Here is a 15,269-nt window from a genome sequence, read left to right as displayed (position 1 = left end):
ACTTCTTTTTACAAATATTACACATTGCATATGTTGTATTTTCAACTACTGTAAAATGTGCCTAAATATTACTTGTTTTTGGTTTCATAATGTATATTTTAATAACAACTCAAAAAAATTCAATACACAAAACAAAATCATAAAATCGAACAGCAGTATGTAATAACAGTATGATTTAGAAACCACTTTCTCTGGTCTTATCTTAATAGCATCAATAACAATAGAATCATTGATTCAATGTTAGGATGCACCCAAAGGCCACTATAGATACCTACAATATCTCACTGAAACTACATTGTATGTATTAACAATTTTCACATAACTAAAATATTAATCTAAGTAAATAATAAATATATATTCTTTTCTTTGTTTATATAATATAATATAATATAATATTGTAATGTAATATTATGTATAAAACTGTATCTAAATAATACAATTTAATATGGTAATATAAAACAATAATATTAAATTGTTCTTGTAATAGCCAAAGTGTAATTTTAATTATAAAAATATATATTTTACAAATAGGTAATAGCCGCTAATATGTGATAATAACGAATCAGTAATGGTGTGTAATGTACTAATGTGTATAGAAAAATACAAAATAGTAATAGCTGCTATTTTACAATAGCAATAGCAAATAAATAGCATTTTACCATCACTCACAGATATATAGAATAATCTGTGCCATCACTATTTTTTCTGTAAATTACATGGGCCCTGGGCAGAAAACGACTACGAAACCGCGATATGCTATTGACTGCCTAGTGCCTACTAGCCCCATCTAGGTGATGAACTTAAGAACCATTTGTCATTGTAACATCATATCACGTAATAATAAAAAGGAAATAAAGATTTTAATAGGCCTATATTATTATATTAGTATAATATTACCATAGAAAAAATAGAAATACTCACTGAAACAAATAAAAAACAATCTTTAATCGTGGTTCATGAATATCAGCAATTAATTGTCGTTAGTAAAGTTGTTCACGACATGATACTTCTTTAAAGATATAGATATAAATCTTTGATAGTATTCACGATTTGTAAAATCCCAAAGAGTAAATATATATAATCTACCATGGTTAACAATAGTAAACAGTAAGCTTTTGCTTTATGTTTTTGTGCTAGTCATCATGATAAGACAAACTGTGAGTGGTTGAGTGACTGGTGAAACTCGAGGGTTGAGAATAATTCTCAAAAATAAAAATAAAAAACCAATTCAATACAGTTTATTTGATCTATTTGTTTCTCTTGTTTTTTCAATTAATAATTACAATATTACATTAACATGTCATCGGCTATTCCAGTTGACCCTGTGAGGGAGAAGATTCTACAGGAAAATCGTAAAAAACTTATTGAACATAAAGAGATTTCTAGTCGTCTAAAAGGAAGTATGTAAAATATTGTATTTACTATTTAGGTATATTATGTTTTATATTCTCAGCGCAAATATATTATTTTTTTTGTGTAGACATCATTAGTAGTCAATAAAATTTTTTGATTTCCAATAGTGTGAGATTTTGGATAGCAATTAATAAAATCTGTTTTGTACTTTTAAAAGAAGCAAATTATAAATTTATAGTACCTACTTACTTTTTTTACAATGGGAAAAAAACAAACAAATTAAGAAAAACTGGAATTTGTATGCTAAACCAGATTTCAACTAATTATACTATAACTAATTTCTATATTGTTAGAATTCAAAACCAAAAAACTGCAAGAACTTGAAATCAGTGTTTATAATATTATTTTCTAAATATGGTATGATTTTCTTAATATTTTGAATCGTTTTAAGCTACTTAAGAAATTTGACAAATAAATAAATTTTAGGCATTATACATTTTAAGCTTTTTTATAAATGTTAATAAAAAAGTATTTGATTGGATACTTATAACTTATATTGTTTATTTTAATGATGAACAATTATTGTTTGTGTGAAAAAACTATTGATAACATTTAAGCTACCTTCTATATAATATTATTATAATTTTATAACTGTTCTTTTAATTCAATTAATTTATTTTAAGTGCCTTTGTTATTTTAATATCTAATATACTACCTATTTGTTTACTTAACAGTGCGAGAACAAGCAAAAGAGCTAACTAAACAATATGATAAATCTGAAAATGATCTAAAAGCTCTCCAGAGCGTTGGTCAAGTAAGCTAAACATTTTATCTATAGTAAAATTGAATATTTACCCTAAATTATTATTTTTAGATTGTAGGTGAAGTATTAAAACAATTGACTGAAGACAAGTGTAAGTTTCTTTAAATTTAAATTGGTTTTGTAAATTAACAATATAATAATAATGATATTAATTTACTAGTTATTGTAAAAGCAACAAATGGTCCACGCTATGTAGTTGGATGTCGACGTCAACTTGATAAAGCAAAATTAAAAGCTGGTACTCGAGTGGCATTAGATATGACTACCTTGACTGTAATGCGTTATTTGCCTCGTGAAGTAGATCCATTGGTGTATAAAATGTCTCATGAAGATCCTGGTGAGGTAACATACTCGGCTATTGGTGGATTATCTGAACAGATCCGTGAATTGCGAGAAGTACATATTTTTATATTTTTATGTTATATTTATTCAATCTAAAACCTAGCATTAATATTTCCAGGTTATTGAATTACCATTGTTAAATCCAGAATTATTTCAACGTGTTGGAATAACTCCTCCTAAGGGCTGTTTACTTTATGGTCCTCCGGGTACTGGAAAAACATTATTGGCTAGAGCTGTAGCTAGTCAACTAGATGCCAATTTTTTAAAAGTTAGTTATTTATTATAAACATTACAGAATTACCCAAAATTAATATTGCTTGAATGTATGATAAATTGTTCAATGATATAAATCTATTAAATTTATTTTAAAATTTATTAGTCATATCATCATATTATTTTGTGTTATTCATTGTTTCCAAATTCTTAGTAAAAATCATATTTTTAATTTAGGTTGTATCAAGTGCAATTGTTGATAAGTATATTGGTGAGAGTGCTCGTCTTATCCGAGAGATGTTCAACTATGCTAGGGATCATCAACCATGTATCATATTTATGGATGAAATAGATGCTATTGGTGGTCGTCGATTTTCTGAAGGAACATCTGCTGATCGTGAAATTCAAAGAACCCTTATGGAACTTTTGAATCAAATGGATGGTTTTGATTCTTTGGGTCAAGTATGTAATTATTTATTATTTATTTTAAAGTTACCAATTTCTGTATTATGATTATTTAATAGGTTAAAATGATTATGGCTACTAATCGACCAGATACATTAGATCCAGCTTTATTAAGACCTGGACGTTTAGATCGTAAAATTGAAATTCCATTACCTAATGAACAAGCTCGTTTGGATATTTTGAAAATACATGCAGCTCCTATTACTAAACAAGGAGAGATTGGTACGTGTTTAGCTATGATTATTGAATATTGATACATATATTATTATCATATAATTGCTTTGCATTCATTAAATATCCAATGTAGTTAAAAAATAAGTTGAAAAAAAGAGTTGGCTTTAACCACATTTATAAATGTAAAAAAAAATAATAATTTTATGAAAATTTCATTACATAAATTGCAATAAAATAGTATTTACTTTAAGTATGCGTACATTTAAAACTAATAATTTATTTTCTTCAAATTGTCTAGGTTTTTTCATGTTTTAAGTTTCTTTTCTAACTTGTTTTTTGCTAATTAGTTTTTTATATAAATCTGACATAGAATCTAAAATTAAGATTTTTCCCATGTGGTTTCCAGTGTGAGACTGTTTAGGAATAAAAAGTAGGAACTATGAACATTTTTTTTGTATTACAAATACATTATATTATTTACTTTCTAATCTAAAAAGGAATTTTTCTATTTATAGTTTTAAACAATAATTGTTGTGTAACATAATAATTTATTTAAAATTATTTTGCTTTTTAGATTATGAAGCTATTGTAAAATTATCTGATAATTTTAATGGTGCTGATTTGCGTAATGTGTGCACTGAGGCTGGTCTTTTTGCTATACGTGCTGAAAAAGATTATGTAACTCATGAAGATTTCATGAAAGCTGTAAGAAAAGTATCAGATAATAAGAATTTGGAATCCAAATTAGATTATAAGCCAATATAAATATAAATAATTGAAAAAAAATATTATCATTAATCTACTGATAAGAGATGTATTTAAAGTGTTAAAAACTTAAAAAAAAAGATGATAATTGTCATCAATACAACAATAGCATAATCTGTTATTATGATTACTTTATACATATTAAACATTACTTTTGTACTTTATAATATTGTAAAAAGTATCAGCAATATCTGCTAAAAACAATTTGTTTTATATTTAATTTGGTAAATATTTGAAAATTTAATAAAATTAGCTTTTAGGTTGAAATAAATTTAAGCATCATCTATAAATGATGATTTTATCTTTTCTAATTTATGTTAGTTATATTAACCATCCATACTAATACATTTATATCCTTAAAAACAAACATTGAGTATTTAATTAAATTTGTCCTATGAATTTAATAATGAGTTAAAAATTGCATATTCTGCATATTGTACCAAAAATGGCACAAATTAGTTTTTACCATTTATTTCACTTACAAGTTATCCGATTCCAATACTGCCTACATGTCTAAATTCGACACAACAAACTGAACAATTTTGATCGAAGGTACTTCTATCTAGTGATAAATTTGCATACTATAATTTATAAAACCTTAATCAAATATTTAATACAGCATTTTCAGATTATGCATGTTTTTATCTTAAAGGACTTTTGTCACCGTTCATCAATCAAAAAAATACTGGGCTTTAGAGTTTTCGCTGCAGATTCTAACAAAATGTTTGTATATATTTGTAGCTATAATAGTCAGTAAGTTATTACCAAAATAGATTATGTGTCATATAAGACACTATGCTATAACGACTCGAAAAAATGTGGCCATATTTGTCTCTTCATGCGCAAAATTATGGCTTATGCATAGTTTTTGTGTGCGTTGTACACATAAAATGTTGGGCTTTTGTAGAGTTAAAAATGGATAAAATATTTTTTTTCTTAACCCCTAATTTATACCCATATTTTTTTTTTTGAAAAAAATGATTAATTCATGCAGAAAGGGGTTAATGATTATAAGTATTAAGAAAATATGTTTAAACATTAATAAATCTTAATATCTTTGATGGACGCATACAAATATTTGAAAATTATTTTTATTTTATTTGAATAATGCAGGCGCCAGGCTATACGCATTATATCAACAACAAAATAAAAACTTAAATTTCACTTCTCATCTAAAATTTTCTGCAAGGATGGCTATTCTTTCTGTATCAGTGTGTCAAATAAATAATTTTGTTGGATTTATTTTCTCTGCATTGACATTTATTTAATAATCTTTTATTTATTTTAATCATAAGAAATATCTAAGAATGATATTTTTTTAGATAGTTGCACATACCAGCAAACCTTAACTTTAAATAATTGTTTTTAAAAGACTAAATACATGTCAGAATTGTATTATCTTTGTGTGGACTCAGCTAAACAGTTTATTTCTTACTAAGAAAAGTTGAGTAATTATTTAATTGTATTATTTTAATTATTCAATTAAGTCATATTTTCACTTCCCAAAATTCATCAGTTAAAAAAATACCAGGAAGTTACCTTGTTATTGGGTTTGAAACTAGGATCACCGAGCAAGTCAGCAGAGTATGTGTGACATTGTGTGTGCCTTGATATTTAATAGGTAATTGTGTAATGTATGTGTTAAAATACTTGAAATTGAATTGAATAATAAATTATTGTATTAAAAAAATTATTCTAATCTATGACCGTCTGTCAGCCTATATTTGTTAAGATGTTTGAATGTTTCATTATATATTTATATATTTGTTGTTAGTTAATGGCTATTAAATAATATTCAGTAGCAGCTAAATGTGTGTTCAAATAATATTTTAAATTCTGATCGAAGTGATGAATGTATCGATTTTACGACGTGGTAATTTTTAAGCAAAATCAGTTTTCGTCAAAATCGATTTTTTTGTATGGATGTAACTTAAAAACGAATCACTATAAATATTTAAAATTTTTACCAAATTATTATGGGCAGTAGCTTATCTATACACTGTTAAGTTTTCAAAATATTTTGACTTTTTTTTAACTATTTATATAGGTACAACTGAAATTTTCGATTTTTCTGAGTATTTTTGTGTGTCGATAAAAAAATGTTGGGTGCCCAAAAAAACTTAAAAATTTAATACAAGGTTCCTCGTAAGTCGTTCTTATTGTAGTTAAAAACAATCAAAAATCGTAAGTCACATATTTTTTTATAACGGCTTAAAGTTCAAAGTTTAACAAAATATGTCAAAATCGCGAAAATTTACAAGTAATTTTGTAGTTGAAATTTCATAAAATTGTTTGTATTTATATCCAAGGTTAAACAATTCAACACTAAGTTTTCTTTCATATGTTATGAGCGCTTGAGTTTTAAATTTTTACGAAATTGCATGAGGCATGGCTGCGTACGAGTTGATTCCCCGGGTACCTGTTTACGATAACCATCACGATTTATCCTCACAATGAATTTAAAATATATTTGTTATTATTCAAAAAGTATAATTCGTAGATACTTGAAAATTTGATCAGTTACCTATATAGATTGGCATATTCTTTACATGATTTAATTTTCAAAATATTCCGCTTATTTTAATGCTGTTATACTTTATAGGTAGGGTTGGGATTTTTTTTTTTAACTCGCGGGACACACAATTTTTTTTAAATGTAATATTGTAAAAAAATCGGGACTTTTTTGAACGGCTGACGCAGTGGCGCCTGGTTTGTAAGACGGGGCACGGGACAAAAATGTAAAAAACTCATAAAAATCGTGACATACGCGTTCCGCTAAACATTGAAGCGGGACAAGTATATTAAAAATCAGGAATGTCCCGCCAAATCGGGACGTATCCCAACCCTATTTATAGGCATTTGAAATATTCATTTTTGCTTAGTTTTTTTTTTTAAATATCGATAAAATTTTTTTGGCTGAGTCAAAATACTTGAACATTTAATACACAGTTCCTCACAAGTTAGTCTTATTGTGATTAATGTGATTTAAAAATTATAAGAATACATAACACTATATCAGAATCGTTTTTCGTATACAATGATTTGAATGATACTTATAATTACATCCATTGAAGTGACTTACTATACGCCTATACAGCAAAGCGTTACTCATTTGACCATTATTTTCTTCTATATTTTACTTTAAATGTATTTAACTTTCACCTTGTGTGAGTTATTAAATATTTACAATAGGTATTATTTTTTTTTTATTGATAATAATACAGTTATTCAATGTGCTGCATATGGTTGTACTAATAGGCAATTTAAAGACAACACTATACATTATACAATTTCATCGGTTGGTAATTTACTTTAAACAGATTTTATAAACTAAATACCAACTAATAATGTCAAACATTTATGCATTTTAACATTTAATAAACCACAATAATTATAATCTATAGATTTCCATTGAAACTGAGACTGTGAGTACTGAATGTCTGAGTAGCCGAGTAGGTGTTTCTTGCCGTACAGTGGAGGGAATAGCATTAATTGCCGGTTGTCGTGATCTGATAAATCTGACCGTTTTTTTACATTGCGGATATAGGGAGTATGTGCTCCAGTATTCTTATCTATCTTGATGATAAAATATAAATGTTTCTTATCATACTACAGAAAAACTTACGTTTATGTTTATGGTTAACGTAATAACGTGTGAGAAAAAATTATAAATTAAAAATTTCAACCTCAAACTCAATTTTCATAAACTATAAAAAATTAAATATAGTTAACTAAAATTTTTGTATTAATTTAGTTAGTAAAAGTAGAACAGTTTATACTTAGTTTCAGACAACTAGTCGACTACATTGATTGAAAATTAATGTACATTTTTCACTTCAAGTTGAAACAACGAATACTTGGGTGAGACATAGACAATATACCTACTATTTATAATAAATGAATCATTCAACCATTGTAAATCATTACTATGTATAATAATGAGACCTTCTTATGTTATTAAATAAAAAATAAAAAATATTAGTTCAATAGATTATTTAGAATTTGTGTTGATCGTTATTTTTTTTTACTGTCACAAAATAGAATATTAACGATTTTTTTTTTTAATTGTAGTGTTCTTATGTCCACCTCGTTGAAACTTATATGGTATGTATGAACACAATGTCATTTGATGGATTTGATGTAGAAGATATGTGAACTTAGTAAAATAGTTATGTAAATCATTTATGTTCAATAAATATCAACCGAAAATATGGAGTTCAGTACACATTTTATGTTTGATGTCTTGGTAATTTTACTATCGCAGATTGTATTTTTTATGTGTGGTTGGGTGTATTTTGTCAAGAAACTATTTAAAGATTATGAAGTGCATCATAAAACCATCCAACTAATATTTTCAGTCACTTTCTGTTTATCCTGTACAATGTTTGAATTAATTATATTCGAAATTGTTGGTATACTAGTTCCCAGCTCTCGCTATATATTTTGGAATATAATACTTTACAAGATGCTATTTATGGTTGTTGTACTTATACCATTTTACTTATGTTATTTTACTTTGAGTAATATGTACCCATTTTTTCAAAAAAAAGTTGGAATTTTGGCTTCAGTTATTTGGATATTATATTTATTCTTATTTTGGAAAATTGGAGACCCATTTCCTATGTTACCTCAAGAAAAAAAAGGCCATTTATTTATAGAAAACTGTATTAGCAGAATTGGTGTGATTGGTGTAACAGTCATGGCATTGCTATCTGGGTTTGGTGCTGTTAACTACCCTTATACTTCAATGGCATATTTTATAAAAGCAGTCACCGGAGATGATGTCATAAATGTGGAAAAACAACTTCTTCAAACAATAGATGTTATTACTGCTAAGAAAAAAAAAATTTTATTAGCAGAAACTAATGCTGGTGTGAGCACTTTTGGATTTATGGATATGCTAAAAAGAGTCAAATCAAATGTATCCAGTGATTTAAGAGGAATTAAAAGTGATATTAAAGCTTTAGAAGAGCTTAGTAGACATTTATTTTTGGATACACATGATCTAAACAACACTCTGGAGCGTACTGCTTGGGCCAAAACATGGAAAGGAAAATACTTCAATTTCCTAGGTTATTTTTTCTCATTATATTGTGTTTGGAAAATAATTATATCCACATTAAATATAATGTTACAAAGAGTGGGGAAAAAAGATCCAGTTACAAGAGGAATGGAGATTTTAGTGGAATTGGTTGGCATTGATGTTGATGTATCATTTTGGTCACAACATGTATCATTTTTATTGGTTGGATGTATTGCATTCACTTCAATAAGGGGTCTCCTATTAACTTTAACAAAGTTTTTTTATGCACTTTCTAGCAGTAAATCATCAAATATTATTGTTTTAATATTTGCTCAACTTATGGGCATGTATTTTGTATCATCCGTATTATTAATGCGTATGAACATGCCAGCTGAGTATAGAGCTATTATTACGGAAGTACTTGGAGATCTACAATTTAGTTTTTATCATCGCTGGTTTGATGTTATATTTTTAGTAAGTGCGGTATCATCTCTAACATTTTTAACATTTGCTCACAAGCAAAGCAAGGTAGACTTACCACCTATGATTTAATATTTAATTATTGTCCGATTTAACATATTTTATATCTATATATATCAAATATATACCTAATGATAGTTGTTATTGAATGTGATTTATATATATATATAAAAACAAATAATTGTTTGTTAACTATAACTTATAAGTTAAATACTTAAATTTAATTTTATGTATTAATGTGTAATTAATAGAATAATTTATTATTATTATTTTTTTTTTGCTAATAATTTTTATAAATGTATTCTAAATGATCTCATAAATGGTTAAAAATGATGCATACCTATAAAATAAATATTACCTAAATGACAAAAAATGTGTTTTTTTAATCCTAAAACAAATTCAACGGTTTAATTTTTAAGACATTTTATAACATTTAATTTTCTTATAAAGTAGCTGTATAGAAAAATTAGAACATGCAAATTTTTAAATATTAATAGGTGGCTAGTTTGAATGTGTAAATAATAAATATAAATGGCTTGATAGTTGGTCTTAATGAGTTAAATGAGTAATTAGCTTTGCTCTCATTCTTTACTGAGTAATTAAATTAATTAATTAAATTTTTTTTTGGGGGGGGGACTAAAGCCCTTTACCCATATTTTTTAAAAATGATATATCCTTAATACTAATTATTAACTTTTGAACTATGGGACTTAAGCAGAAATTTGGAAGCACATGTCCAGATGTCCTCCTCAATCCTCTTCTATTTGTGTCAATAGTTGAATAGTGTGATGCAAAGTGCTAATGTATTGATAAATAACAAAAAGAAAAATTAAAAAACCTAGGTAATTAAAAATTTTATTGAAACACTTGATCATTATATACAAATACTTATATTAAATCTCGCATGAGCTAACATGTATCGGTTAATGACCTAGAAAGTCCATGTTTTTAATTTAATGTAGGTATAATAAAAATATCATAGACAAATAATTTGCACCTGAATGTATGAAACCTAAGTTCCTATATTCCAATCATTAAGTATAGGAAATTTAGATTTTACACTAAAAAATTTACACATAAGTTGAAAATTGAAAATCTGCAGTGATTGTTAATAGCTTCTATCAAATATTTTTTATAATCTTATGTTAAAAATAGATACTGAGAAAATAACAAAAAATGAAACAATTTTTCATTAAAAAAGAACCTATATAATTTTTTTTGTTGAAAGGAATAAAATAGTCAAGTAGACACGTGTAAATTAAATTAATAAGCAAATTTAATATTGTCAATAATAATATAATGCACTAATAAACGTACCTACTGCAGCAATGGGTAACATAACTCGACTACCTTATACACTATCCTAGTATCCTACTAAGGTGAACGCATAATATAAATTGCCATACCCGAGATACGCCATCTCAGCAATTTTGTTTCCCTTATTAATAAATGTATAACTATATAGCTAATCTACAGTATGGAAATATTACTTATTCTATTTAATCTATAGAGTAATAACTAAATTATGATTTAGTATTTCAACATTTCTAAACATCTATAAATAGCAAATAAAATCTAAAATATGTAGTAAATTATGTCATGTTAAGTTAGCACTAATATGAAAATTTGATAAATTGTTTTTGCCAAAAAGTAGTTGTGCATTAAAATTTCCGTTTTTCCCTAATTATTACCCACTTTGAAAAATGATAAATATTCAGTTTTCGTTTTTGACCCAGATCACAGATGTACCATGGCTAAGCCATGAGATGTACCAACTGTACTAGACTTGGAACAAAAAAGTACAAGGTCGTAGCCCATAGGTCGGCATTTATTGGCTTACAAAAATAATAAATCTTGGTACACAAAATAGTATACAACTAACAAGGTTGTGGTGTGGCCATGTAGGAACAGCGGTGCTTTGGAAGAAGTAATGCGAAAGCAGTCCCCTCCCGGTCGTCGGTTTCAACCAGAAAAAAAAAAAGGAACAGCGGTGCTTACTGCTTACTAGTTGCGGACTAAGTAGTAAGTAATAAAAACCATGTGAGTTGCGGTTTGCGGACGAAATTTAAAAAGGTAACATATGAATTGCGGACACAATATATAAATAATACCTATATTAAACTAATTGTGGATAAATTTCCAATTATTATTTTTAATACGATTGTGGACTTAGGGCAATTATTGTTTGATATCAATGATTGTTAGACCGATTATTTATCAGCATCATGATTGTGCATATAAAAATATTTATTGCATTTATAGGTAAAGTCAGTAAGTAAGTAATAGAATAGTCTATTTTATATTAAATAGTAGGTACTATGGATGAAAAAGGAAAATTTTTTAAAACCGTTTTCGGGCTCCATTTTTGTCATTTAAAGAAGTGAATGAAAACAATTTTGCCACAAAATCTATGATATTTACAAAACAAACAACATTCAAAATCTAAGGAAATAATAAACGTAAACGTATTTTAATAATAACGATTGCCCTTTACAAGACAAATATTTTTAACCCCGCATCTACCAATGCTTTTAGAAACTTGTTATTTGCAGTGTCCGCAACGTTAACTTGACGTCAGCAATTAGTATTATGATAACGTAACTCGTGTACGAGTAAATTATTGGAAAATACATGCCATGCCAGGAATCGTAATTCTTTGGAAAAATATTTTATCGGAAACGTTTTTTGTCGTAACAAAGCATGCATTATATTATAACACATAAATACATAGTATACAGTTAATTCACTGATTGACTCAAAATCTTATAACTAAAATCGAAAATTTTAAATTTTTTTAATAGTTTAAAAAGAGTAAAAATATTTAGAAAATTTTACTTCGGGTAGGAAATTTTATCAAAACATTTGGTAAAAATTTTAAGTATTCACGGTTGTTTATACAAAAATAACAAAATTGTATTAAATACTGATTTAAGGTAAAAATTTTCTAGTTTTAATTAACATTTTTCAGTGATTCTGAAAAGTATTGAGAATTTTATATTCTGAACGGAGTGATAAATGTATTCATTTTATAAGGATGTGTTTTTTGTGTCTATGACTTGTGTATACACCTTAACTTGTTGAAATAATGCTTCAATTTAAAACTTCAAGGGTGGTTTTTGGTGAAAAATTGAATATCCTTAGTGCTTTATAGAGGTCAAAAGTAAGAATTTTTTATCAGCTTTAAAAAAAAATTGAAAAAAAAAACACAAAAAAGTGACGAAAACGGGAATTTTTACACAAAATCGATTTTTTTATACCTAGTTATACCTAAGTTGTAACTCCAAAAAAAATCTCTGTAAATACTTGAAATTTTCATCAAATATTTAAATGTTATTACTTATTATATTAGCGTTATCTATAATAGGTAGGTACATGGTTTAATTTTCAAAATATTCTGATTTTTTTTGAGTTATTCATAGACAACTAAAATTTTTGGTTTTTTAAAGTAATTTTGTTGTTGGAAATTTATAAAATATTTTGTATTTATATTTAAGGTTAAAAAATTCAAAGCAAAGTTTTTCTTAAGTTTTACTTTAAATAACTATATAGAACACTCAAAGCGTCATTATAGGTATAGGAAAAAATGTTATGAGCGTCTGAATTTAAAATGTTTACGAAATCGCGTAACGATAACAATTCATCTTCAAACGATTTTAAATATTTGTTATTATAAAAAAAATATAAGTCGTAGATATTTGAAAATTTCACCAGTTATTAAGATTGGCATTTCCATAATTTAATTTTCAAAATATTTCACTTATTCTAAGACTATTTTTAGGCATTTGAAATATTCATTTTTGTTTAGTTTTTTTTATAAACGTCGGTAAATTTTTTTGGCTAAGTCAAATAATTGAAACTTTAATACAAAGTTCCTCCTAAGTTAGTCTTATAGTGATTCAAAAATTATAAGAATACATAGGCACAATTTTTTTTATTAGTTTTTGAAGTTTAAATATTGACAAAATTGCAAATTATTTTGTAGTTTAAAATTATAAAAAAATTTTGTATAAGTAGCTAAAAATTTAAAATTTAATATAAGAATTTCAATAAGTTTAGTTTACAATAATTTTAAAAGAAGTTAAGTCAATTAAAAAATTTTTATCAAAAATTTAAATTTATACAAAATCAAAAATAACGATTTACTATCAAATAATTTTAGATTTTTGTTATAGTTAGAAATTATTAATTGTAGAAACTTAAAACATACACTAGTTGTTTAAATTGAAATTTTTTGTACAATATGATGTAATTTTAAGGTATTCGGGTGTCAATACATAAGCCACCGTTTTCACCACACGGTGGAAAATAAATATCCTAGGTTGACTAATCATCTCTGTTCAGAATTATTTTTCGTATACAATGATACCTATCATTAGATTCAAATTTAACACTCATAATAGTGATCCATACAATATTTATGATATACAGCAGAGCGGTACCCACTTGGCACTTGACCACTCTTTTTTTTAGATTTAAACTCTTTAACGGTATTTTTAAGTTTATTGAAAGTGATTTGATTTTTCTGGTCTTTTTTTATTCACGATAATGTATGTTCTTACGGTATTTAACTTTTGTTACCCTTTTTAAGTTTTTCTATTATTATATTTTACCTTGAATTATTTTATCATTTTACTAATGCAGTGATGGCAACCTTTTTTTACCGAGGACCATAAAGTCAATAATTTAAACTTTTTCTTTTAATTGAATATTTTCTTTTCTTTTAGGTAGATCTTGATGTATAGGATTTTTATAGACCTATATAGACTGCTACTTAAGGTCATACTCGATTAACATAATTGACGAAAAGAAATGGAAAAAATTCATTTATATTACTTTTTACAAACGCTATTTTTATAAAATCTGAATATATTAATTTTTCAATTTTGACTAGGGACTTTGGCGGTCTATACAGATTAATAAGTGATTGCGATTCGTTCTTGGTTACTACTGTAATAATGGAATTTTTTTTTTAACTTGTATTTATATTAAATTATTTTTAATGATTTAGACATATTTTCGATGATATAATTTACATAATATTAAATTATTCTATTTATTATACTACCTTCTTATACAGCTATTTAATCGCAGTAGGTACACAATAATGTTCACATACGTTTATCATTTTCTAAATTTCTTTATTCTACACTTTACGATGTTACTGTCGTACGTTATTAAATAATATTAGTTATAATTTGTGTGTAACTAACTGCAACTATCGTAACTATTAATCATGTTCTATAGTTAATAAATAATTAACTAGTATTTTATTTTATTAATGTATGTAAGCAGGTATACCTAGTATACCTAATATATACAATTCACTGGTAAATAAATAATAAGTATAGTTAGGCATGTATGTACTTCATATTAATGCGTGGCGAGGTATTAAATCTAAAATTGTATAGGTATTTTATTCGACACTTATAGTAAATGACTTGCTCGTTTTCAATAAACTCAATGAAGTACGAATATTATTACATACCTACGATCAAAATTAAATAAAATGCATGCAAAAAAAATAGGTCAACTATATTTTTAAAGTAAAAACTCGTGACAAATAATTGTTTCGCGATTTAAAAATAAATTTAAGAATGCATTATATTTATACAATTTTTGTAATTATAACGT

At 26.1% G+C, this 15,269-nt stretch overlaps 1 protein-coding gene across 3 annotated transcripts; it reads left to right on the top strand.

Moving 5' to 3' along the window:
- Positions 1 to 1,149: 1,149 nt before the first annotated feature.
- On the top strand, positions 1,150 to 9,977 carry LOC114120770 (26S proteasome regulatory subunit 10B). 3 transcript variants are annotated; one of them, XM_050199875.1, is made up of 8 exons: positions 1,150 to 1,400; positions 2,088 to 2,167; positions 2,228 to 2,267; positions 2,337 to 2,572; positions 2,637 to 2,786; positions 2,969 to 3,193; positions 3,256 to 3,418; positions 8,452 to 9,788. In XM_050199875.1, the coding sequence occupies exons 1-8, from the start codon at positions 1,298 to 1,300 to the stop codon at positions 9,708 to 9,710; spliced, it is 2,256 nt and encodes a 751-aa protein (XP_050055832.1). In that variant the 5' UTR covers positions 1,150 to 1,297; the 3' UTR covers positions 9,711 to 9,788. The 3 variants fall into 3 exon arrangements, with proteins under 3 accessions (XP_050055832.1, XP_027838597.1, XP_027838738.1); XM_027982796.2 differs by lacking the exon at positions 8,452 to 9,788 and adding an exon at positions 3,945 to 4,406; XM_027982937.2 differs by lacking the exons at positions 1,150 to 1,400; positions 2,088 to 2,167; positions 2,228 to 2,267; ... (2 more) ...; positions 2,969 to 3,193; positions 3,256 to 3,418 and adding an exon at positions 7,298 to 7,996 and having other exon boundaries at positions 8,207 to 9,977.
- The last annotated feature ends 5,292 nt before the right edge of the window (positions 9,978 to 15,269 follow it).

Source organism: Aphis gossypii, chromosome 2 (genome assembly GCF_020184175.1).
Source record: "Aphis gossypii isolate Hap1 chromosome 2, ASM2018417v2, whole genome shotgun sequence".
Classification (NCBI taxonomy): Eukaryota; Metazoa; Arthropoda; class Insecta; order Hemiptera; family Aphididae; genus Aphis; species Aphis gossypii.
This window is presented reverse-complemented; position numbering and strand designations above follow the sequence as displayed.